Source organism: Dromaius novaehollandiae, chromosome 2 (genome assembly GCF_036370855.1).
Source record: "Dromaius novaehollandiae isolate bDroNov1 chromosome 2, bDroNov1.hap1, whole genome shotgun sequence".
NCBI classification, from domain to species: domain Eukaryota; kingdom Metazoa; phylum Chordata; class Aves; order Casuariiformes; family Dromaiidae; genus Dromaius; species Dromaius novaehollandiae.
In genome coordinates this window covers 92,084,027-92,109,710 of record NC_088099.1, presented here as the reverse complement: position 1 = coordinate 92,109,710, position 25,684 = coordinate 92,084,027, and the positions used below count along the sequence as shown (strand labels likewise).

Here is a 25,684-nt window from a genome sequence, read left to right as displayed (position 1 = left end):
AGCTCTGGAACAAATTTCATTAGGAAGTTAAAATTTAAAGGAGAATGGAAATATCCCGTCCTCTCATCACTCCTTTGATTTTAGCATATTTTTACTTACAAGGGACAAACCTGAATTTAGAAACAAGTAGGAGGTAAAAAGAGACCCTTACAGTTAATACTGAAAATGTACATTTGTTAAAGATCACACTCCCTCAAAACATTAGGAACAATCAGTACTATCCCGTAAAGGCACATTAAGTTTTCCATTTGCATTCAAAACATTATCTATGAATGATGAAGCATTTACCCTTAGGAAAACATCTATCCTCTTTACAAAAATTTTTAATTAAGGCATTTCAATTTAAAACTTATCACTAACCTATTAGGTTTATCAAAGTGGACTGTAGCCTTAGTTGATGGAACACAAGAGGACATTTTCTCTCTTTCTTTACAGGGCACAGAATTTAGTGTATCATCTTTAGAAGTCATAGAATCCACTTCAGATGATACAGAAAGGCTTGTTTCCTCAGTGTTTCCATGTTTATTGTCATTCTCAGAGCTCTTGATATCCAAGTACCGTCCGTTGTCCTCTGAGACCGAGAGAGGCACTTGTTCTAGAGAAGGGTGGGGAGCTATATCATAAACTGTTGAAACAGCAAAGTTTTCATTCTTGAGGAAATCTATTTCACTAAAAAGGAAAAGCAAGGAATGAAATATTTTTGCAGCTTTTGTGAGAAGGTTGTTAGAATCACAAGACTGAAGCACGTAAATAAGGCCAACATACTTAACAGCTCTCTCTTCGACCCCAATATGTTCAGAAATTCCTTTAATAGAAATAACATATATCACAATAATCTGTTCAAATGAGCACTATTTTAACAGAGTTCTTTAGTCAACCATTCGCAGTAGGAAAAAGGTTGCACTCAAAATGAGTGAATAAATGAAATTACACGAGTTTTTAATCTGCTTCTGGCTGAACTCTGAGGACTGAGACACAAATTGTTCTGAGATACAAATCTATCTGGGGTACAAAACTTACAATACCTCCGCTATAAATTAAGACGTACTATCTTATCTGGCTTTGAAACAATAACAATGCAAGTCAGTAAAGCCTCTGAAAAATTACACATTAGCCCATATTCTGTATCGGTGCATCTCTTAGAGGAATGATAGTTTACAAAATCACATATTTTGAACCAACTTTTAAAGATTTTCTAAGACACCATCATTTCTACTAGTATTGCTCTGTAGAAAGAAAAACTGTATTGAAATAGGTTATTAAAACAAACATTTTTCTAACAGTATTTGCAGGCTGTACACATTGCAGCATTCAGGAGTGAAATAAAGTTGGTTGAAGAGAGAAGCTAAACAAAACACACCAGAACTGACTTCCATTTTCAAAGCAGTAAATAAATCAAGGAATTACACTGAAAGAACAACTACTGATTACAGAATTAAACAATGCAGGTAATAAAAAGGAAATAAGCAATTTGAAGTCTCTTCCTTTTTCCAAATCAAATACTACATTAAAAAAGAAAGATTACTCTGTCTTGAAGAACTCATAGTAATTCTATAGATATGAATTCTCTATGTTTTAATACACATGCTAAAAAACCACTGAGAAGTTATTCCAACATATAACAGCACTTGAGCAAATTGATAAGCACATACCTCTCAAGCTTTTGGATTTTTTCCATCAAAGACCATTTCTCATTGTTTAACACGTTAATTTGATCTTCTAATTTCTGCACTATTAAACATTGCTAAATACAGAATAGAAACAAAAGAGTTTAGTACAACGAAGTTAAGTAGTAACAGAAAAATCCGAAACATTTTTTCTGTAGCTCTCTTACTTCTATTGACTGTGGTGTTGTTTCAAATACAGGAACGTTCCCAAGTATGGGAGTGGCAGCCTCTAATTCATCTTCCTCTACACCAACTGATACATCCACTACATCTTTTGCAGTAACATGATGATTTCCAAAGTCACGATAGAGTTGTAACAGGTCAGGAGGTTTTGGAATGTTCAGTCCTACATCATCCCACAGTTCAAAATCCTTGAAAAGAGTAAGAATAAAAAGCAAACAGTATATTTCCTTTTATTTCATTTTCTTCCTCATTTGACTGTAGATGTATACTCGCAGAACAGCAAAACAACCATGTCAAGGTTGTAATGAAGTAGCAAGGAGATAAAAGCTTAAAACGGATGGCAAGAAACAGAAGTGGACAGAAGGTCTACTTCATGACCCAAAGCAGTTCCATCTCAAAGGCAACTCTTCCTACTGTATTAGGGGGAGGGACTTACAAAACACACACCTCACAAAATTTATTTTCTAGGATGTGAACACTTTCTAGAATCAGACATACTATCAGTCAAATTAGTAGAAGCCACGGCAGTTGGCTGAAGGCTTCCTAATGAAAGAGATATCTTTTTTCTTCCCATCACAACAAAATTTGGACATATAATCATATTAATTGTACACAGCTGAACACAGTAATGGGGCCTCCAGTCATAAACCATTATGGCATGTCCTTCATTTTCTCATTGACATGTTACCATCCTATACTGGCAAGATTACTTCTTACAAGGGGAAAATAATAAAGGATCTCAAGAACATCCAAATTTTTTTTTAAACTCCTCCCTCCCCCAATATTCAAACTTTTTGTTATGTTTTTCCATAGTCTGGTTACATATACATATTAATATATGTATATATGAAGATTATTTCTGAAAGGATTATGTTAATAATCCAGACAAAATTCTGCATGCTATGTGTTAACTGTACTATGTATACATTGTTTAGAGTTAAGAATTTTTAGTTTTTTTTGGTTAATAGCCCTGCAGTGTAAAACATTTCTATTTGAGGACGTGCAAAAAGTAGGGATAAATTATTAGCTTCTTTTCTCTTTTTGGGGTTGTACCCTCACAAGTATTTGTATGAAGCTAAGCACAGTTAATCTTCAACTATAGATGGGTGTTCTAGGAATTATATTTAATCACCCATTTTCTTTACAGAGTAAGAAACAAACTGTAGGAAAAAATACTTCAGAAGTACTAGTTATAGAAAGAACTGGTTGAAATTCAAGCAGAAAAAACATTTAATTCTTCTGATAATATTCCAGTTTTGTGCTGAATATATGGTGAGTATTGAGGACGTCATTTTGTTCACCCAATAACAGTTGTAATGTAATCAGAACCTTCCACACATTTGAAGAAATTTTCCCCATGAAATGCAAGCCAACAGAGACATAAAATTGACTGTCTTAAGAAAAATGCCTCAAAAAATAGCTATGCTCTGAAGTAACTAAGAGAATACCTTATCACTGAGAGCTTCTCCAAGGACACATTCAAGGTCACAGGATGATTAAATTTACTCATATATACATAGGGGATGACAAACACTGAGGATATGCAACCATTCCATACAAATCTGCTGAGTATGATTTAAGGAAAAGATGACATTCAAAATATTATTATATTTGGATCCTTGAGTTTAACTTTAAGGGTTATAACTGGAAAGGTGTCCACCAGATCCTGGAACAGCTTATAGTTGCATGTAACTCCCAGTGTAATTAAATATTTGCAACAAAAGAACTGAAACAAAATGCCGTCATAAAAATTAGAAACAAGTAGTACTATGGGAAACTACCAGAAGCAGCTTTTTTGATACATTATTTGAGAACAATATAATTTTAACTATTCAAGTATTATTATTTTAAGTATGATTATATTTTAATATTAAATATACCAAGTATTTGGAAACTGGTTTTCTACGTATATGAGCTGAATAGTGAAATTAGAATTCAGATTGTTTTCATCCACTACACTCCTTGCTTTGCTTCTTTTAAAGAGAACATGCATTCTGTCTCCTTACCTACAGGTTTTGGGGGGGGGGGGGGGGAAATCAAACTCCTGTGCTTTCAAGCCATGCTTTATACATGAAAATGTTAACTAACTCTTTTAACACTTAAAATACTTGTATGTGTAAAGTGAGCTGCATGCACATGAAATATCATTTAAGTTCACTTAAGTTCAGAAGATCGGAATATGGAAAATAGGCATGTAAAACGATACAAGAAAACCTTACCTGATCATGATTTTCATCTGAAAATGTTATTGATGTAAGCTTATAACTGTTCTTCAACAAAAACTCATTAACTAGGAAGTTTAGAGCTCTTTTCTCAAGAGGTCTGATTGGCTCCTGGGAGGGGAAAAAAAAAAAAGAAAGAAAGAAAACAGTATCCTATGTCTTAGGTTCATTTTCCTTCTGCATACTACAACTAGTACAGCATATCTGTATTGAAGTTCACATAGAACTCGGTTTATCACCAGCCACTCACCTGAATTTCAGGACTTGATTTATAATTTTTTCGTTCCTGCAAAGGAACTTCATTTTCTGGAGAGGAAAAAAAAAGGTAACTAAATTTACTCTTTCATACAGGATGAGCTCAACTACTTCTACATCGTTCAAAGTAGAGACTTAAGAAAAGGTTTATGTACACCACCTGCAGCCTGAGTCAGGTTGGCTCGGAGGGCCTGAATGGTCTCCTTGGCTTTCCGTAGTTCAAACTCCAGGACTGGACAGGGATTTGGATTAAACACACACAGGCATCCAACCAAGGCAAGGGAAACAAAAATAAAATATAAAAAGCAAGGATGGGTGTGAAAAAAAATATACAGTTTGTATTAAACAGAAAGCATGCAATCTTTATGGAACTCATGAACGCATGCAGCAGAGTTGATCTGAAAGCAAACTGGTGAACATTTTCCATAGTTTTACTGATCTTAAGTTAGCTAAATCAAAATTTCAAGCTGTCTGACAAGGACTCGCTGTAGGGTTGTTTCATTTGTTTTTCTCTTTTTCCTTTTTTTAAACTCTGCCTGTTACTGAAAAAAGTTTGTGATTTTTTTCCCCCCTCACTCTTACTCTCAACAGATCCTGTAAATATTTTAATTTCTTAGGGGGTAGGAATACACAGAGAATCCAAGCATATAAGTTTTAATAAAGCAAATACATGCTGGTGGCACTGGAAGCTGTCTCCATGTGGCAAAATTGAAACAAAGTGATAGTACTACCCCACTGAGACTACTGAATTCCTTTCAAAAACAAAACTGTGCACTCCAATTTTACTACTTTAAATGAGTATTATGGCATAACTTGAAACATAGTGTATTTCCTTACTAAAAATTACTAAATCTCCTTTTAAGATTTTCTTATTATTTTACTACAAGTTTTCAGGAATGCTCTGGAGTCAATCAAGATTTTGAATTCAGTTGAATACATTTAGAGATGCACAAGACAAAAAAGCACAATATGCACTTTCACAGTACTTAGAAGAAGCTCGCAACAAAAATGTCTTTGCTCCATCATTCTCAAAAGTTTCCAATGAGTCTTGACCTATACAGTGCTTTCCATCATCTAGAGTAAGCTTTAGATATTCAAAAATAGGAAATTTTAGCTGTCCTCCAAATCACCATTGTGAGTTTCCCATGTTCCAGTGTTTCTTCTAAAAAGGCCCAGCACTGCTTTCTCCTCACTGGAATCTCATGTCATTTGACTTTGAGGTCACGTGTGTACTGTAGCTTCAAATTTAAAAAGCTTGTACTTTTACAAAACATTTATTAGATGCTTTTTTATCGCCATTTAGACACTTGAGAGAGCCTATTTAAGGAATTACCAGATAGACAGTTTCCATGCATATCATTAATTCTCAGATTATTCTAACCAAATTTAAAAATCCAGTTACCAGAAAGAATGATTCTTGTAATCAGCTAGAAAAGACACACACTGCTACATACTGAAGTGTTAGTTAAACTATTCTAAATAATTATCTACCATTTACTTAACTTTGATTCCCAGGCAAGGCTAAAATTCTTGTAACTCCCTTTAACAAGAATATACTCACTAGATTTTTAATCATTGCCTGGAAACAATTTAGCAGGTTATTTTGAAAGACTTATAGAGGACAATGCATCCTCAGAAATATTGTGAGAAGTGCTGTTAAAAACTATAAATAAATCTGTTTCCTTTCTGAACTCTAAGAATCTTCTGGTCATTAACATGCATGGAAAAAAAAGATTCACTCAGTTTGCATTTATCCATAAAAACTGAAGGAGTAACTACAGTACATCACATTTTCTACATGAAAGTAACTTGTTTGATGCACAGAATTTTACTGCAGCGATACGAAAGCACAACTGAGGATATGATGAATAAAAATATGTAAAATATCTCTCTAGTATTCAGCAATGCTGATCTGCAAATACTTCTGTGCAACAAAGTTAAAAAATGTTCTTGCACTAAAGCATGTAATCATTTCAATACTTCCTTACATTTCATTTACTAATTCATAGTTAAGATTCTAAGTTGGAAGCTACTGATTTGTTAGTTTTTGAAAATTGTAAAGAATTCAAACTAAGTAATTCTTCTGATGAAAATGACTATGCGTTAGCATCTGATTCTTTAATGATATTTTCAAAGACCAGAGCAGTTGCAGATCAGGAGTGCCCTGTATCAGAATGATATAAATGTAAAATAAAACAAAACAAAAAAGTTAGAAAAACAACAGAAACAAGAAAAACTCAGGAATCTCATTGAGGAAAATAGGAATAAGACATATGACTGAAGCATAGAAAGCCAAAAACTCATGTCAGACAAACCCATGTCAGACGGCAAGAATTAATTTTCAGTGAGCTATGATGATGCTGAAAATTGTTAGAAGCCATTATGACTTTACCCATTCATCCTTAAAAGTAATTACTCTGCTGCATGTTTCTCTGCATATAGGGAAAGACTCTGAACACAATATATTTGAGAAGTCACTTTGCAGCTTGTCACAACAGCCAAACACCACAAAACACTCAGTACTGTTAGAGTTGTACCTCATTTCCTATTGTGATCACTGCAACCATTTTAAATGCCATTATACAAACCTCATTCATCTTTAAAGCCAGAAATTTAGCTTTTATTTGAAGAAGTTGGTTTTCAGTTTCTTTATTTAAGCATGTATTTGTAGACCATTAGATCATATTCCAAATAGAAATTTTAAATAATGACTAAAAGTTGCTTATTTTAGAAGCTATGACGAAGTGCAATCTTCTGTCAAAATACACAATGCTTTTTTAACTCAACTCCTTCTGTACTTATGAGATCAACATTAGTAATCCCCACTTGTTGATGATCTGATGTCCTCTTTTTAAATAAATAAAGCAACCTCTATCCTCTTTCTTTGTAAAGTGCTCTTTGTCAAGTACTGACTTTTAAAACAAATGACCTGGTCTCTTTCTCTCATTGTCATAAAGCTTACATACATTCAGAAAGTTAACCCTTCAAATGGTTTGAAAAAGCCAACTAAATTTTAACTTCATGTTTGACTGAACTGATAACATGTATAACTCTATAGCACTTTGTGAGAGGTGCTAACGCTCCTTAAGAACGATGTGTGGAAGAGTTGTTGCAGACTGCCTAGGAGAGGAAAGAACTGAGTTTAGCCTCCTCTCCATCAGGAAAGCAGAGAGCAGAAATTTGGAGCTGTGAGGTTCACTAATCTTCCTATAAGAAAAGGGCATTACCGTACAAACTGTTTTGCCTTAGGGAAGAAAACTGTTCCTTCTGAATTTAAATGGCTCACTTGCTTTTTCTTCTTATAAAAAATTGAAATCATTACAGCTACCAATCTGAAAAAAGCATCAAGCCTTTACCAGGTCACTGATTAAGAGTTGAATCTTTCAAGCAATCAACTAAGGATTAGACCAAGATTTTCAGATGAGCTATTTTTAAATACTTCAGTTTTTATGCAGCTAATCTGATACAACTTTAAAAGAGAAATGCACATCAAGAGCAGGTGGCTTGTCTGCTCAGCTCAGAAATTTAAAAACCAAGCTTTTTCTAGGATCTCAGTCTATCCACCCACTTTTATTAATGACTTAAGTTGTTGAACCGTGGATGAGAAGTGAGTTACAAAGACAAATATGCAGTGTGGGATACTGAACAAATTGAAATTAATACATGAATAGCAATATATTGTTGGACTAAGGCAAAGAAGTTGAAGGAATAAGCTGTACTACTTTTGATTTTCAGTATTTATTTCTGTATAAGCAGTATTTTTTCCAATTTTACTGGAATTTTATACTCTACATACGAATTATCATGTCAGCCTCTTGCATATTTCAGGCAGCAGCATAAAAGTAACTCTACACTGTGAAGCTACTAATGGCATTCTGGCATTTTCTTATAAAAGCACAGTTCTCTAAAGGACAGCTAAGTATCAGGGCCTCTTGTGTTTATATAGCTTTCCTTCAATTCAAATATACCCTGTAATAATTTTTGTCTGTTTGATTGTTTTGTAACTGCCATTTTCAAGTTCTTCCTTGTATATTAAGTGTAAAACTCTAAAGGTCCTAAATTGTGCCCTCCACAACTTTTACAACATTTCTTTATATTTGAGGGATTTGCATATATGTTATGAGTTAATCTGAAGAAATCTAAATTCCTTGACTAGAGTCAAGGAATAAAGACACTATAACAACATACTTCAGTACCTCATGTTTCCTAATTCTCATTTTCCTGATACAAGCCCCCAAAAAGAAAAGAAGTGACCATGTTTGCAGGTCACGTGAAACATTTCAGGACAAAAGCAAACACAATTGAACCAGAATCTTGTAATACAACACTAGAGATGACTGTCAAGCTATAGAGAAGTTCTGATCCACGTGTGGCTTCATGAACATATTATTAGAGAATCTGTTATCATTCTAAAAGTCGGAATCCAAGACTTGGCTCATTAGCCTTATAAATGCTTGTAAGCTAGTAAGAGAGGATCAGCCACAGGGAAGACCTGAACTACAGCAAGCTGGCTTTTGGGTCCAACCTGTGGAGACTACCAACCTGGAAGGGATTCAAGGAGGCATACAACTGCTTAGCAGGGCTTAAGACAGCAAATGGCAACAGAAAACCAGACCTGCTTCCAAGATGAACAAACTGAACACACAGTGTTGGCAAGTGATTGTTATATTGCAGATGCATTTTTATTTATTTATTTATTTTTTTTTTAAGATCCCTCTCTGAATTGTGATTGCATACAAATAATAGTATTTGTTAAAAATATAAACAGAGAGGCTGCAGAGAAAGCAGGAAGCGTGAACCTAAGTTCAGACTAATGAAATCCTCAAAAATAATCAAGTGATCTTTGAGCCTGTCTCTTATCTTCAAATCCTGACAATGGTAATGTTTTATTGTGCTTATTGGAGATACACAGTCTAATGAGAAATCAATGCCAATGCGGGAAGATCCAAGAACACAAATGATTGAAAAGGAGTTTGACAATGAAGATTAAATTTATTATCATTCAAAACTCAGCATTGCATGTCTAAAATTACAGACTCTTGGAACAGTAGACTTCAAAGGCAGGTTAGCACTATTGAATATTTTGAATTACAGACAGTAGAGGTTTTCAGATCACAACCATACTTGTACACAAAGTCAATTTAAGATGTGACAAAAAAGTCAGCTCTTAGATTGAATGTTGGGTGTCCCGTTAATACAGAATGCTGGGGGTATTTGAGTTCAAATTAGGTATACTCTTGTTCTGTAGGAATGGAAGAAGTTTTCCATTCATTACTTATTTTATGAAAATGGGTAGTTGGAGGACATTTATTTAACCTAATGAATTCTTCGGCACTGGCTAGTACCGACTATTTCAGCACTTAATGTAGATCCAAGACTTACTAGTCTTGGAGAACAAGCTGTTTTCATCTAGTATATTGCGAGCTCTAAGCATGCATATATATTTTGAAACTCTTCGTGGATTATAATTTTTTTATGCAATTTGTTACACAACCCTCAACTTTTGTATTAAAATCAGGTAAATAAAGAGGAAAATTGCTATCTTCTAAATTGCAATTAGTTTTGTCATGCTCATCCACATCCCCACTTGCTTTTGTGACTTGCATCTGTTCAGTCAAGCTGATCATAACATTATAGAAGAGACTCACTTAGCTTCCTTTGATCAAATTTCCCAAGTTACATACTCATGCCAACTCTTCAAAACATTTTTTTGCTCCTAGACATTTTAACACCAGCTGAAATCAACTGGACTAGCAGATTTCAAATACTGAAAACCAGCTGAAACAAGTATCTTTTTAGTTATTTTCTGGATTTTTTTGATCAGTAAACTAAGAAAGCCGACAACTAAGTGTAATATCATCCGTAATGACAAAAACAGAAAAACAATGCCTTCAGATAGTCGATGGATGTTTTTGATTTGGTGCTTTCCAACATTACTATGTTAAAAAAAGTGCTAGTAACTGGATATGCTATAATATTGGTTTTAAAGACCTTCCAGCTCAGAAGCAGTTTCTTTTAGTGACTGATGTGTATTGATTTACTATCCTTCACTTCACTAGGAAATTAATTTAGAAATGGGTTCTGTCTAAAGAATTCTACAAAGGACAAAAGATAACAACACAAAAAAGGTATTTAAAAAAAAGAAAAAAGAAAGAACAACTCTGAGAACTATCAAAAGAAAACATGACTATCGGATCATGGCCTCAAGCTTTTCCAACAGATTATAATTTTAGCTCCTAAGCAAAGCTCCTTTTTACTGAAAAGAAAGCACACGAGAAGAAATAAGCAAGATCGGCTTCTAGTTAAGTCTCAAAGTACATTTGCAGTTAAGGACTACTTCAGAAGCAGAAGTTGTAAGCCAGATTTTGTTCAAAGAAGGAACTGGAAATGCAAAGTTTTTGAAGCTTCTGTTGAAATAATGTTTTACGTGCACATTGAAGATTTTTCAGTTTTCTGTAGGAACTTTTGTGCAAGTCAGCTTATTGCTTGGGTAGATGGTTTTATTTTTAAATGGTTTATACAGGTAAGAGATTTTGAAGCAATTATAATTAAGTAGATTATTTTGAAAAACTTCAAGTCTTTACAAACATCCAGAAATAATATCCGAGCTTGCTTTGGTTCAAGTCACTTTTTGAACAGCTCATAGAAAAACCTCTTTAAATGAACACAGAAATGTAATGTAAATATGCTGCCATATAATTTGCTTCTCTATTATATATGACGGAGTGGACAAAAAATACACTGTGATCCTCAAAATTCTCTCTTTTATGATGATTTAAATTTAATTTTAGGATATATTTATTTCATACCAGAAGCAGTCAATATTTTGTCAGGTTCCTCCAGAAGATCAATGTCAGTTCTCTAACTGATCCTTAAACAGCTCTTATCCAATTTAGTTACTAAAGAAAGCTCCAAGCAAAGATCAAACTAGCTCCCTCAGTAATATGCTTGCCAAGAAGGATTGAACATAAACAGGAAAAAAAATCTATCAAGACAGAGAAAAAATTAAAAAAAGCTGAGAGCTGCTTGCTTCTGCCTTGCAGTTTAGGACATAACTCAGGAACACCTGGGTTCTTTCAACACCCTTTACATAGAACACCAATTATGTATTTAGGATTACTTCCCTTCTTGAAACTGAAACTTTGACTACATATATTGCAAAAGACAATAATTAGATAGTATTAAGAATTTGGAACTTTCCGTATAAATGAAAGAACAACAATTATCTACAGTTCTAGGCCAGGGCACTGAAAAACCTGAATATGTTTTATGTTCATGAAGTTCATTCAGTCATTTGCCTGAGCAACAATAGCCAGGAAAGAAAAATGAGATTTCCCCAACACTCAGCTTAACTTCTGAATTTAGAAAAAAGCCTGAATTAGAGTATCACAGTTCACGTGCAAAAGAAATTTAAATAAAATGTAAAAGAAAAACAGTCTCTGCCTTTGGCAAGATAATCATAAATCTTAAGTTAAAACTCCCCACAGACTTAGCTTAAGAAAAACTGCCAGAGAAAAAAAAAATCCCTGTCACTTCCCTGAAACGACCTCATACAATCCAGAAATCAAAAGGAGAGAAGAAAAGCATAGTTCAGATTTGTAAAAGAAAAGATTTGTGGAGCTGAGAAAACCCCAGATTTACTCTGGATTTGAATAATGCTTTTTTGATCTACACATAGCCTATGTTTGACAGATGATTCACTAGAAATCTGTACAGTGTAAAGCTGCTACCTGGGCAGCAGTCACAGACTGCTGCGGAGCACATGTTAAACGTGTTTCAGCCAAATAGTAGTGGTCAGTAAGCAGTATCAAAATATTGTTCTATTGTCAAAACAACTGGGCACTATCTTCAAGTATACTGGTTGCTACCATCCTGATGAAATGTAGAATTATATAGAAGTACCCCCTACCTGAATATTTGCTATTTAGAAAGATATTGTGCTTTTATATGTTCTCAGGAAAAAAAAAGAAACACTCAACAGTAATGCTATAGCAGATGGATCTGAAATACGTATGGTATGTCACAAAGTGACTACTTAAACAACCAAAGCAAAGTCTTCTCATCTTCAGAAATGTCCATTTAAATATCCTGCTGCTAAAAACAACAAATCAAATGGTAAAGTTCAGTGTTCTATGATTTCTGAACCATATAAAAACTTACCTGCTACTCTTTCGTCTGCTTCCCTATTGCCGTCATCAGAATATCTTGCAAAATCTAAGGAATCAAGAGTACTGATGCTTCCAGCACGATCTTAAGGGAAGGGAAAAAAAGACATCTGAAAAGTGGAAAAAATCTTAGACAGTTGACTAGCTTTAATAGAAGAAGTCAAAAGACCATTTCAGTAATTGTAGATAAAGAGCTAAGCAAGTGTTTTGTGGGATTGAAACTTTACTATGTTTTCTAAAAGTCTCTCTCTGACTTTTTAAATAGATAAACAACCATGATGAGAGCATGACTTTAAAGTTAAAAAACAAAAACCAAAAAACAGCGTTCCAGCAAGATCAGTGAACAGATACTGTAATAAATTCCTCCCCTTGACTCCCCCAGAGGTAGTATTTTTACCTTCCCTATATGTCAGGAAGAAAGTCCTATAGCTCTTTCCCTTTTCTACCAATTGCCCAAGAGCTTTGCTTGGACAATCAGCTGTGCACACAGAAGCAAACAGATATAACTGCTTTGCAACAAGTTCAAAGAATAGCAGTTCTGTTCCCATTTTATGCAAATCTGACTGCCCCAAATCCTCTACTTCCTTTTCCCTTTTTTACTAGTTTAGGGCACGTTAACACGGACAACTGGACAAATGTTTCTCTACATCATCTCCTGATTCTAGCCATTAACTTCGGTACATAACCCACTTAATACAGAATTTGCTAAGTTACGTATTAGCTAGCAAAATGAAAGCAAAAAAAGTGCAGTTCATGGTAATGCAGTTACAATACACTCTAGAATTTAATTCCTAATTACAAAACATTCAACAAATTCAGTAAGCAGCACAAAGTTCTAATCTGATCTCAACATTTTTCATTTCAGCAAAATATGAAAACAGAATGCACATCATTTTGGTAATGTCATGTCTGTTGAAGTACACATCCACCTTTACATTAGAAAAAGGAGTAAAGAAATGCTCAAATAGTGACAGAACCCAAAATAAATAGTACATGTTCCTAATGCAGTTGAATATTAAACTATTATATCAAGTATCTTAGTATCTTTCCCCTCCTTTTGAAATCAATTTCTATGCAGCTCTGCAGAAAAGCAACTTCAATTACATTGGAACTATTGTCACACTAACAAAGAACAAATTCCACATGGCAGTCAAAAAAAAAAAAAAAAAAAACACAGAAAAACAACCTGTCAGTGGGAATAAAAGCAATCTCATCACCTGACAGTCAAATTCTGTTGTGACTAACATCACAGAAGGCAAAGTATTTAAACTTAAAAAATTAAACTGTGCATTGTGTCAAAAAATTAGGGAATCCATTAATAATTTTCTTTTTTTTATGCTTAAGTCTTACGGATCCCCTAAAGTCTTGTGATATCCTCTCTACATAATAGGCCAGCACTGGAAGGAAATACAAACATCTGGATTCAGACTGATTAAAGCACCTGTACCTACTTGAAAAGCTTTAGAGAATACGAAGCTTGCCAACTCAAGCTAAGTTCTACAGTACCAAAACTAAAGTGTCTGGCAACCCTAATTTGTCTGGTTGATACAGATATAGATATATCACGATAGTCTTTAGCCACCTAAATTTTTCCTCTCAGTATGCTTTGTCAACCAGCCAAAGAAACAGATTATTATTCTTAAATGAGTCTCCATTTAGTACTTAGTCTTAAACTTCACTGTTTGTTTGAAGGTTCTGGTCTTATTTATTGCACTCCTTTGAAGATGTATTTAATAATTCCCTGTAGGCTGTTCTATAGTACTTAGCAGCATAATAAAAATTTTTCTTAAAGCACCTCTGAAAAATGGATAGTTGTGGAAATAATCCAGGTTTCACACATCGGGAACGACAGTTAGAGTGATTAAGTTCAAAAGTAAACATGAATTTTAAATGCACAGCGTGAAAGTCTTCAGATCTGACTTTTCAGAACACCTAGCACTTTGTTCAGCATAATGCTGAGCGCAGCTCCAATTTATTTCATTTGTAGCTGCAAGTTTCCTCAAATAATTTTTTGAAATCAGATTTCAGTCTAAAGCTAAACATAAACTGAGAATATAGAAATAGAAATATCAATGAACAAACACTTTTTAAAAAGTGACTTCGTCTTATATAGCAACATTGTGGCAAAAGCAGAAACACAATTCTTTCTCCCCTTGCAGTCTTTGCCATGTTCACAGTGCAACTTTCAATTTCTCTTGCAAGGCAGGTAACATTAGAACAACTAATTTCTGAAGCACCCAAAGCTGTACGCAACAAAGGCGCTTTCACATAAGTAGCAGCATGTCTTAAAGGCAAAGGCTCTTCCCTCGTCCCTCACCGATACAATAAATAATCCAGCCATAATACACACAAGCATATTTGCCAAAGCAGCATCCGAAACTTGTTGAAAAAACATCCGATGTGCTAAGAAGCATTAATTCATGTCATGGCTGCTTCCTTGTACCATTAATTCCCTCTCCCGATCCTCCTTCCTGACTCAAAAATACCTGTCTCAGGTCTTCACACTATCCTCCCCACAACATGCCCAGTCCGACATACCCAGGCAACTGACCACCCTCACATGTAGCTCACCTCTCTTCTTGGAAAGAAAATAAATTAGCCGATGTTAAGCTTGATTCTGCCATTACTAAACCAAGCCAGTCTGGGTGCTAAAGTCATTATCTTCACCCTATTCAACCTGAAGATAAAGACACACACAGGCTGAAGAGCATCTTCTTCTCAATTTATTGTCCCTCTAGACTATACATGTTGCAGATTTTGATTAAGGTGGGCACTTACAGCTAAATGGTATAGCTTGAATAATATAACAAAAGGCATCCACCACTACTTTGCTATATTATATTGCCTTTAAAATACAAGGTGTGGCTAAAGCAGTGGTTTCTATTGTTAAGGTAAGAGGCCACCAGTGCTGAAGCATTTTGGCTGAGATGCATCCTGGCCAAACCAGCTTCACGGGCATCAGTGAATCACCAGTGCTGAAGCTTCACCTTGCCAAGCCCCAGCTATGGGGAAAACCCAGTCACTGCAGTTGCTGCACTGCCACAGCTCCCTGCTGAAGCAGAGGTTTCAAGCAGCAGGAAAGGAAGAGATGCAGGAGCTGCTCCCTTCCCTCTCCCTTCAGCATGGGTATAGCTGTGTGCTTCTGTGACCAACCTGCAAAGGCATGCTTGAGCACAGCCAAGCTGGGTGAGGTCCAACACAGCTCCTCCTCCTTGTGCTTGCACTGTAAAGCTTGTAGTGCCACATGAACCTTGCCTACTTTGGCTGTGCTGGCAGTCTCTGCCCCGAGGCACAGCTGCTTCTGTGCCAAGGCTGAGGGAATACTGGGCAGCAACTGGATCTCTTCCTTCTATTAAATGCCACAGCAGCACTACTGACCTAGATCTTCCCACCACTGGCACTAGGTCTTTTACAATGTATTGGAGCTTCTAAGGTAATAGAACTGACTTCCACACAAAAATATAAACAGCACATAATAGCAAAAAAAGACGGATTTCTGATACAGGCTACTAACCTATCAGCCCATGAGATTACCTGGGATAACAAGGGGAGAAGAGAAAGGCATACGAGACAGTTAGCTGAAAATACTGCCCAGGCAGGTGAGCGGAAACCCCAGGACTGGCAGGCATGCAGGATACGATACCAATGGCAGAGTCACGGCACCCACCTGCCACAGCTGCGCTAAAAAATGCCCAGAGCTGAACAAGGGTATGCCTGCCCCAGCTCATCACATATATAACATAACATCTCACCGTGCGGCTAACCGCGTCCGCTACCTCATTCCCTACTGCTTTATCTGTAGGCCGTCATCAGTGGAGGCTTACCTCCTAAGAGTAAGTCCGTCCTCCAAAAAATAAAGCAGTAACATTTTACAACCTCAAATTTTATGCTTCCATAAGGGAGGTATGTGCACAGCAAAGGACTGAAGGGTGAAAATAGGATGTCCCTGCGGGCAACACCCTGGCCACATTCAGCAGGAAAACTAGCAGGGCTGTTTGAAGGAGAGCAAGGAGCAAGGGAAGTGCTGAGCTCAGCCTGGGCAGCTCACCTGGGGAATGCGAAACACCATCATTTTTCTCAAGTACATAGTCATACTCCAGTATACTGAGCCAAAGTATTTTAACTAAAGCATTCAGAAAAGAGAATTACTTTTCCAACTGATAAGAAAAGATAATCAAAATTGTTAGGAAAACAAATTATATTTCTTTGTTTAATTTTTTTTAATAAAAAATAAAAATCTTAGGTTTAAGTTATTTGGCAAAGAATAATCAAAACCGAGTCTTGAAGGGGGAAACTGCTGAAAAGGAGAAGTATGCTTCGTCTGAATTGTTTCTGTTCTAGAAAAAAACTGAGCTGACATTGTAATAGGAAGACATTTTGCTGTCATGATACGTATTCTTACCAACAGTCTCCTGCATATGGATTTTTTTAACACTTCCTATTTTGGTATTCTGAAACAGAACACCTTTCTTTCTAGTCAGTAATTCCCTTTTGCTAAAAGCATTTCCAGTGAATTGGCATATTGGAAAAATAATTGCTGATAGTGTAACATTTCAGAAATATCAAAATAGCATAACAAGAAAAGCTTTGACAAGCAAGAAGAAAAAACTCCAGTAAGGTTATCACTGAACATGATAAGACAAAGACCAGTGCCACAGGTGCACAGAAAAGACAAGAAGAACAGGCTGAGGCTTTTCATATTTCCTCATGCTAGTAAAATGCCAGGAGATAGACTGGGATAGTAAAGGAGAGCGTGCATGCAGTTCCTATCTCTCGCCTCAACCAGTGCAAAACAAAAACCAAAAAGCTTAGAATAGTATTTGATACTCAAGGTTAAGAAAATTTTTAGTCCATTCATCAAATACAATTGCTTTAAAATACAAAAATATACCTAATATTATATATTACAAATGATTATAATTATCAAGAATATAATAATGTGATAACAAAATACAAATGCAATTGCTTTAACTTCATCTGCAAAGTTACAAATGAGCTTCGCCATCAGGTTTTGCTCATGAACATATATAAACTTTTAACATATTGCTTCATTTTAGAGGAAGAGAATTTTAATTCCCTTCTTATTCCCAGAATGGTCACCTGCATTACGCGCAGATTTCTGCTTACAGATCATGTTCCCTTAGCATATTTATCCCTCTCTTTAGTTGAAAGTTAAGTATAACCGTGCAAGAAGCAAAACGCAAAAGACCCTCAAAACAAAGTGCTACAGTCCTTTCCACCAGCATACATGCTAAAAAACCATTGTTTCATTTGCCATTACCATAAAAACAGTTTACTTTTCATCAGCTTACCTAAATGGACACTTACAGGGTTCACACTAACCAGCGTTCCACAATACACGAATTAAACAGAAAAATTACAATCTTTTACATAAATACATTAAGTGATCTTTACATGAGTATTATATAGTAAATCAGCTAAAAGTATAGAAAAACCAAGGAATTTACTTCCTGATGCAAAAGCTCATGAAACATCATTAAGACAAATCTCTTGGAAGCTATCATTTAAAAATGACAATTTACTTCAAGAACACCTAAACTGATTAAAAAAATACTAGTTGGTAAAGCAGCCAATAAACAGTCATATCTTCTCTAAGATGAAAGGAAATCATACCAGCAAGTACTAAAAACTAACCAAACAGAGCAGATGAAGACCAAAAAGTCCATTTTTGTTTCTTGAAATTCAAGAAGTACTAATGGTATTACATTTGTAAAACACATCTACTTTGCATCTCTAACCATAAATAGTCACTTTTATTGAAAAAGTATCTGTAACCTTAAAACAAGACTGTTACCACAATTTAAAATGATCAGAGTAATAACTGGCTAGTAGAAGACTGTTTTTGATTAGCATACATACAGGACAATAGGCAGTGCAAAGGGAATTCCTCCCAATAAACATCAAATATAGATTTTCACTGGGATATTAAGTATACTAGGACAAAATCCTTCCCATTTTAAGCCAGACTTTACATATTATGTGGGTTTTATCTAGGAAAAAATAGCTGTAAGTAGAAGACATCTTACATCTACTTACTGTAAGCACTGATTATAGGAAGTTACTGCCTTTTTGGGGAGATTGTTAACGAAAACACTTTACCAAGAAAAAAAGTCTATTAGCCTGGATAACAACTTCGGCCTATCATGTTAGTACAAAACCATCATCCAAACTCTTCAGAAATCAATCCCAGCATGTCACTATTTGGATAAGAAAGGAAAACTACTATTTTTAAATAAAACAAAAAGCAGAAAAGAAAAAACAGTCTACAAAGAAATTACAGATGATTGTTTAACGTAGTTCTACTTGTCATTTATTGTAGCTTTACCAAACATGAACATGCAACATAACTTGTAAAAAAAAAATTGCTGTGGAACATTCTTCATGCTACTGGCTACAACAAAAGTTTTATATAGAGAATTTTGAATATTTATGCAAGCAGAGCTCTAGAAACTCTGCTTCCAGAGACATGAATCAGACATGATTTTTCACTTCAGAGAAAGTTAAAATGTTTTAAAATTAGTGATATAAGTATTACATAAGCAACTTGATCTAGCAGAAGTAATTTTATTTGATAATAGCACTGACTCTTCACTAAGGTAAATTTTCACCACATAAGATTTTACTAAGAAGAAGCCTTACCAAAATCTCTCACTTCACTCTCAGGCACAACTGTGTTTACAAGCCAGTTTAGGTTTATGCCTTCTAGCATATCTTGAATTAAAAACAAAAAACCCCCCCACAAAACCCCACAACTCTCACCCACAGGGTGAGGCCATCAAAAATTATCCGTTAACATCATCTTAATGATGAGACAATGAGAATTTGTTCTTTGTTCTTGACCTAATCATAGAAAAGTTGCTTTGCAGAACATCATGAGAAATTAAAATAGGGAATTGTTGAGGTTTAGTTGTTAAAAAGCATGATAATTCAAATAGCTACACTTTCATGGAGGGCAATAAATTACAGTCCAATTTTATGAAATACCGTACAATGAAAGTAGTTAGAATTTTAAATGTCAGAAAAACATCTAATTCAAATTATTTTTGAAGAATGCAATCATAATTTTATAGTTATAAGATATTCTTTCAGATTCATGAGAAGTGAAAAGCTAAAAACATCCTCTACCACAATGGTTTTCTACCTAAGATTCATGGACTACTACTAGGGCAACCTTTAAGACAACCAATAGTGTAGTTCCATTTAGCTTTAGGAAATATACGGAAGCTTCTGCTGCAAAGTTTTGCTATTGCAACTGTTTATAGGACTACACTGTAAATTGCTCTTAGTTCAACCCTCCCTCCTCCTAACATACAAATACAGTCTTTTTTGGCTGAAAAAGATTTGACTCTTAAGTCAAATTTTCCATCAAAAAAAAAACCTAAGTCATGATTTCTTAAGGGGTCTGCCAATCAAAAAGTTGAAAAAACACTCTGTACACTGAATATCTGAAACAGCAAATGGTACAACACATTTTATAGATTATGGATTACCTTTAGCTTTTGGACATCCCATCTAATTTTTAATTTTTCAAAAGGCATGAAGGCAAATCAGCAAGTACTCTGATAACAAATCCTGGTTGACAAGTTTCCTTAGAAACTAATCAGATCTGCTACTTTTTTTTTTTTTTTCCTCTGTGGTATATGTACAATAAAAGAGCTGTGAAAATTAGTTCAGGTTAAGGCCTAAGAAAATGCAAATATACAAAAATGTATTTTAGATCTATTTCTGTTCGTGTTAAAGAAGTCAGCCAACTAAGTATTTTACCAACCTTGAATACTCAAAATGTACAATAAACTAACCCGTACAGCCATGGAACAGATGGCCTGCTCTCTTTTAGAAACACTGGTCTATAAAAGCACATTCTTGAATAACCAACATCTTCAGCTATCCTCCACATCACCACAGGCAGAAACTGCAGGATCTGGGGAAACTGGGGACAGAGAGTATCTGTGACAACGAATAAACTTTCTCTTGCATTACTTGCACATGCTTAAAATCCTCATTGGTGCTGAACTGCGTAAATGTGTATGTGAATAAAGCAATAGGCAAGTGGGATAATCTTGTTCCACATTTGTGAAAGTTAAAAACCTGAAGAGCTTTAATGGAATCCTTTTTACATCAGTTAAGGGGGAAAACACTGTTAATACCTCAAAAGTGATTTTATCAATTCAGAGCTTCAATATGTGGCTACATTATGTAGCCACTGGAATAAATATATTGTGCAATATATATGAATAAATGAATTAAACTCTTAAAAAGAAATTCACCTCAAATGATAATGCATGTTCCCTCACTGCAAGTCTGACCAAATTTCACATGACAACTGTTGAGCAATATTATTCTGAAGTCTTAATATGGCTGTTGCCTTTAAAACTTCTGCTATCTTTCAACTTGTTTCAAGCTTACTGCTGCTGGATCAGCCAGCAATGCAAACTTGATCCACAACAGCAGATATCTGATCTAGCATAAGCCCTACAGCAAAGAAACAGACTTATTCATCAAAATTTTAAACCAATTTGAGCCTGCAAAGTGAACTTATACTGCATGAACACATAACACATTGCTATGGTTACTCTGACATGAAACTAGGAGCCTTAGAGTCTACTTTATCGTATCATGCACTACATTATAAGCACCTGGCTTATCAACCTTGTTTTGTAACTGCAGATGGCTGTCTTGCCCCGTCTCAGATGTTCTCACTTAGTATGAGACTAGCTGAATTTTCAAAGTTAGTGTGTACTGAAACAAAGTTCTCAAACCATCATCAAATGAAAACAAAATCCAGGTAAGTAAAGCTATTAAAATAAATGTAACTTTTTGAGCTGCTAGAGCTTACAAGTTATCTAAAATTCCTCAACAGGTTTTTAAGGTGATCAGATAACACTAGTCCATGAGAGGAAATCCAAATGAGACTGAAAACAGATGATCAATATATTTTTCTTCTTCATATTATTAACAAGCAATGAAAATTCATAGAATGTATGTGAACCTTAAAACTGCTTGGAGGAAACAAGCCTATGTTTGCTGGTCAAGAATAAAAGATTAAACCAATCACCAGATATGTATAAGAAAAAATTTGTAGATACAGGGCAATGTGTAATAAGGAGATACAATGCTAACACTCATGGAGTGAGGGGGTCCTCCTGGAACACAGCAGAAGCTCATAAGAAGGAAGAAATGTAAGCAGAAAATAGATCTTTCACCCTAGCACAGAAATAAGCCACCCACAAGTAACCCAGTTGGGTTAAGATATAGATACAGATACACCTGATCTGACTTCATGGGGGGGGCGGGGGGGGAAGAGTAGCGTACTGTATAGACAGTCTCGGGCAGCAGCCAAATTAAGAGTGAAAGAATTGAGCTGGCCCTGCAGAAAGCTGTTTGGATGCTGCTGCAATGAACACTGAGGTCCAGGGGATGTATTAGCTTGGGAATAGCGTCAAACCCAAAGTGGCTTCCTATGCGTGTGCGCTGCAGAGTGCTTGAGACAACAGAGCTTCCCAAAACAAAAAAGAGCTAAGTGAGGAGTGCGGTGCAGAGGCGCTCCCTCCAGCTCCAGACCCCAGCAGGCTTTGACAGAAATTAGAAAGCAGCAATGGAATCAAGTTAACTCCATATGCCCAGTGCTGCTGCCCTGCCTTTCTCAAAGTGTATCATATGACTGGCATTACAAGGATATTTCCATTCCTGACAGCAACCTCATTCTCTGCTGTGTTCCCTGTCATTAAGCAAAATTATCTTGTATCAATCCATTCTTTAACTGATTGTCTTTGATGAGGGACTATTTAAAGCAGAATGTGCAAGATGGTACCCATCTTAATTCTCAAGTGTTGCTTTCTCTCAGTTTGCTCAATATTTCACATTCAAAGTGTTCCCCATTCCCTGGTTTCTTCATCTATCTCAGGACAAGAGTAAATTTTTCAATTTTTAACAACATATGTCCAGGCATATTCTATAAATAATTAGACTAGAAACAAAGTAGAATATTTTTGCCATGATTTTTCTTTCTTTCTTTGACAGTCCTGTCAAATGACAGCATCCAAACAGGTATCTTTCTAAAGAGTTTGTCAGATCATAACTCTCTCTCTCCCAACATCAGAAAGCACTCGTTAAATAAATAAGATTCTTATTCTGTGAGTTTCTGTGTACAAGTATTTCCTCCAATTCAAAAGCAAAGCTATCAGATGCATCACCATCATGCAGTGTTATGTTGCAGGAAGGGAGGAAGTAAATTGCCTCTCCCCTGTGTTGCACAGAGGGGAAGAGTTCAGTATTTTTCAAAAGCTTTTTCATCTTGGTCTCTCTCTCTGAAAAAAAAATATTTTTAAGAAAAAGATTTTAAGTGTTTGTCCAACAAACTCAATACGCACTTTGTGCCATGTCTCACGCATGTGCATCATGAACAAAAATACAAGGCTTGTGAAGTGCTTTACTGAAATCACTCAAAGTTTGAGCCCATGCCAGAGGAAAATCCAACTCAGCTTCTCAAACCTGTTTTGTCTCTGCATCTTTAAAATGTTAGAAAATCAAATACAAATAATATATTTAAGGTAAACAGTTATGACATTGAACACACAACAGCATAACCTTTTAGTATAAGAATATTTATGACTTTTATCTCCATATACCAACAAGAAAGAGACTTCCAATGCAGCATTTTAAATAGTGAAGTTCTTTGCAATGCCTATGTATGTATGTATGTATACATTTATGTCTAAACTAAGTTTTGGAATAAGTTCTATTCGAAACCATGAGAACTTTTTTAAAAAATCCCTTTTCTACATTTTCATTAACTCTGAGTTTAACTCTGAGTTTATAGAACACATGTCCAGTATTTACTAGTTTTAAACCAATCAAGATCAGGGACTTTGCACACAGATCAGCTTTCAACAGTTGATATAACTACCTAAATTTCTAGGGCTTGTCTGTAAATACTAGACAAACCTTTCAATATCAGGCAATGAATCTTGTATAAAATTTCCAGCAAGCATTCTCCCAGCAGAACAGAATCTACAGGTCATGTCTTCAACCAAGAAAAAGATAATCCTCAGAAGAAGAAAAGCTAACTCAATACACTTTAGCCAGGAGTGAATTCATATACAGTGGAGCTTAAAAAGCTTCCAATGATATGCAATTCTGATATGCAAAGTTCCAGCTAATCTTATTGCTGTCTCCCTTCTTCTCTCCACAAAGAAAATGTAACCTTTTCCCTAACATCAAAACTTGTAGAAGGGAATACGTGCTGCTTCAGCACAAAATATGCTTGTTTTGCTGGACCTTTCAACAAAACTTTTCCTTGGTGGGAAAGGCAGAATTGAATATCCATTGGTAACTAGTCCAGTTACGTGCGAGTACACCCTTTGCTGAAGGGTATAAACTCAAACATAACCAGACTAGCTAAGGTGCCTATGGCTGATCAACTCTGCCTTCCCCACCACAGAAATTTAACAGCAACCCCTGGCACAGGAACAGAGCAGAAAGCCAAGACCGATGCAGCTGGATTCCTCATTGCATATAACATCCTAAGACAGCAGAATACAAATCAGTGACTTTGAGGCAAACTAGGATGCAAATGTATTGTTATGTATGGCACTCAGTGATAGCTTCCTTTGCGCCTACCTAGTCCCAGTGGATACTAGTTTACAGTTATTTGCCCATCACTGCCATGCTTATTTCACACTACCTAACCTCCTTATTTCTTTGTGTAGCTATACCCCATGTGTACTAATCTGTCTTCTGAGCTACCTGTCATAGCATTCCAGATCATCCCAACAGAGACATTATCCAAAGTTTAAATTATTCACTCATCGACCACAGACATCAGAAACAAGGCTTGCATTATCTCATTAGGAGATTCCTGTGGATCTAGTTCTACTCATTAGACAACTAGAATGGAATGGTAGAAGTTCTCAGCTAACAAGGTCTTGAACAATAAAGTGCATCTCCCACTGAAAATATTTCATAAATACCAATGTTGATGAAAAGGAGAAGGGGTTAAAGCACTCACAGCTGGAGGAAGTTCAGCTGGCTTCTCTATTAGCAAAGACAACTTCAGAGCATGATAGAGCTCAGTCACTCCCTCTAAGGTTTCATTCAGGCAGTTCTGAAGGGTGCTTAGCTCTCCTTTCCTTCAGCATTACATCCAAGTGTCTCATCCTTCAACTCTTTACTTCGTTTAAGGAAACGATAGTCAGTCTCTCCTATCTGTCAGTAACAGCAGTTTTCTTTTTCTATTCGTTCGCATCTCTCTCTTTTGTCCTTAATAAGAGAAGTACCTTTCTTGTAAGCCACCGTTCCACTCACAAGTCCTCCTACTGCAACAGTGTCTAGAGAGGTAGCTAACAAGACCACATACATCTTTGTTTATTTTCATAAAGAAACCAACAAGAGCTTTGAGCTGACAACCAAAAACCTAGTCATCAGAACAACTGATACTGTCTTCCTCCCAATTTCCAATCTTATTTGGACTGCCATTTAAGCTGAGATACAACAAACTGTTTCGAGATAGTGCTGTCTTGCTATGTATTCATACAAAAAAAAATGTGGTGGACACTGATCATGACAAGGGCCTGTACACTGTCACTTTCTCTGCAATTCAGGATTCAGAACTGTTATCAAAACACCCCTTTCTCACAACAGCATATTCAATCTGCTTCTTCCACTAGGACTCACCTGAATTTCAAAGGCCATAAGCAGAGACAGAGAGATACTTTACTGCAGCTGAAACAGCAAAATCCCAAAGAAAACTAGACATTTACTACACAGAAGCAGAATCAACTTTATTTTTATGCTCAGAAACTAGATTAATATAGTCAGAATCAACTCCATGGAAAATTACAAACACTTATTTTGGAAATAACTGGAAAAAAGCATCTCCTTAAAAACATAATGTAACAAGATCAAACCCCTTCTTATGACTTGCATTATATCTATTTTTAATTTGAGAATGTTGAGCTTTTATAGCAATAAACAAGAAAACAAAGGGCAGATTTTAAGACTAAAGCTAGTTCTAGCAGTGTAAATTGCATCCCTTCAGCAAAGGGCATTTGTCAAGCATAGCACCTGAAGGGCATAATACCAACCACACGAGAAAAAAAATTTATCTATTGTCCTTGAATTTGAGTTATGGCTGTCAACACAGAGCAGTCATCAGGAGAACATCTGAGGCTGG

At 35.7% G+C, this 25,684-nt stretch overlaps 1 protein-coding gene across 4 annotated transcripts in view; it reads right to left on the bottom strand.

Moving 5' to 3' along the window:
* RELCH (RAB11 binding and LisH domain, coiled-coil and HEAT repeat containing) overlaps nucleotides 1-25,684 on the bottom strand; it is a 78,974-nt gene that overhangs the window by 49,206 nt on the left and 4,084 nt on the right. For all 4 annotated transcript variants that reach the window (XM_064506902.1, XM_064506901.1, XM_064506900.1 and 1 more), the window contains exons 2-8: nucleotides 12,488-12,577; nucleotides 4,488-4,559; nucleotides 4,323-4,378; nucleotides 4,070-4,183; nucleotides 1,835-2,038; nucleotides 1,653-1,744; nucleotides 361-669 (exon numbers count right to left, since the gene is read on the bottom strand). In XM_064506902.1, the coding sequence (XP_064362972.1) occupies nucleotides 361-669; nucleotides 1,653-1,744; nucleotides 1,835-2,038; nucleotides 4,070-4,183; nucleotides 4,323-4,378; nucleotides 4,488-4,559; nucleotides 12,488-12,577 (937 nt within the window). The remainder of the gene's footprint in view (nucleotides 1-360; nucleotides 670-1,652; nucleotides 1,745-1,834; nucleotides 2,039-4,069; nucleotides 4,184-4,322; nucleotides 4,379-4,487; nucleotides 4,560-12,487; nucleotides 12,578-25,684) is intronic.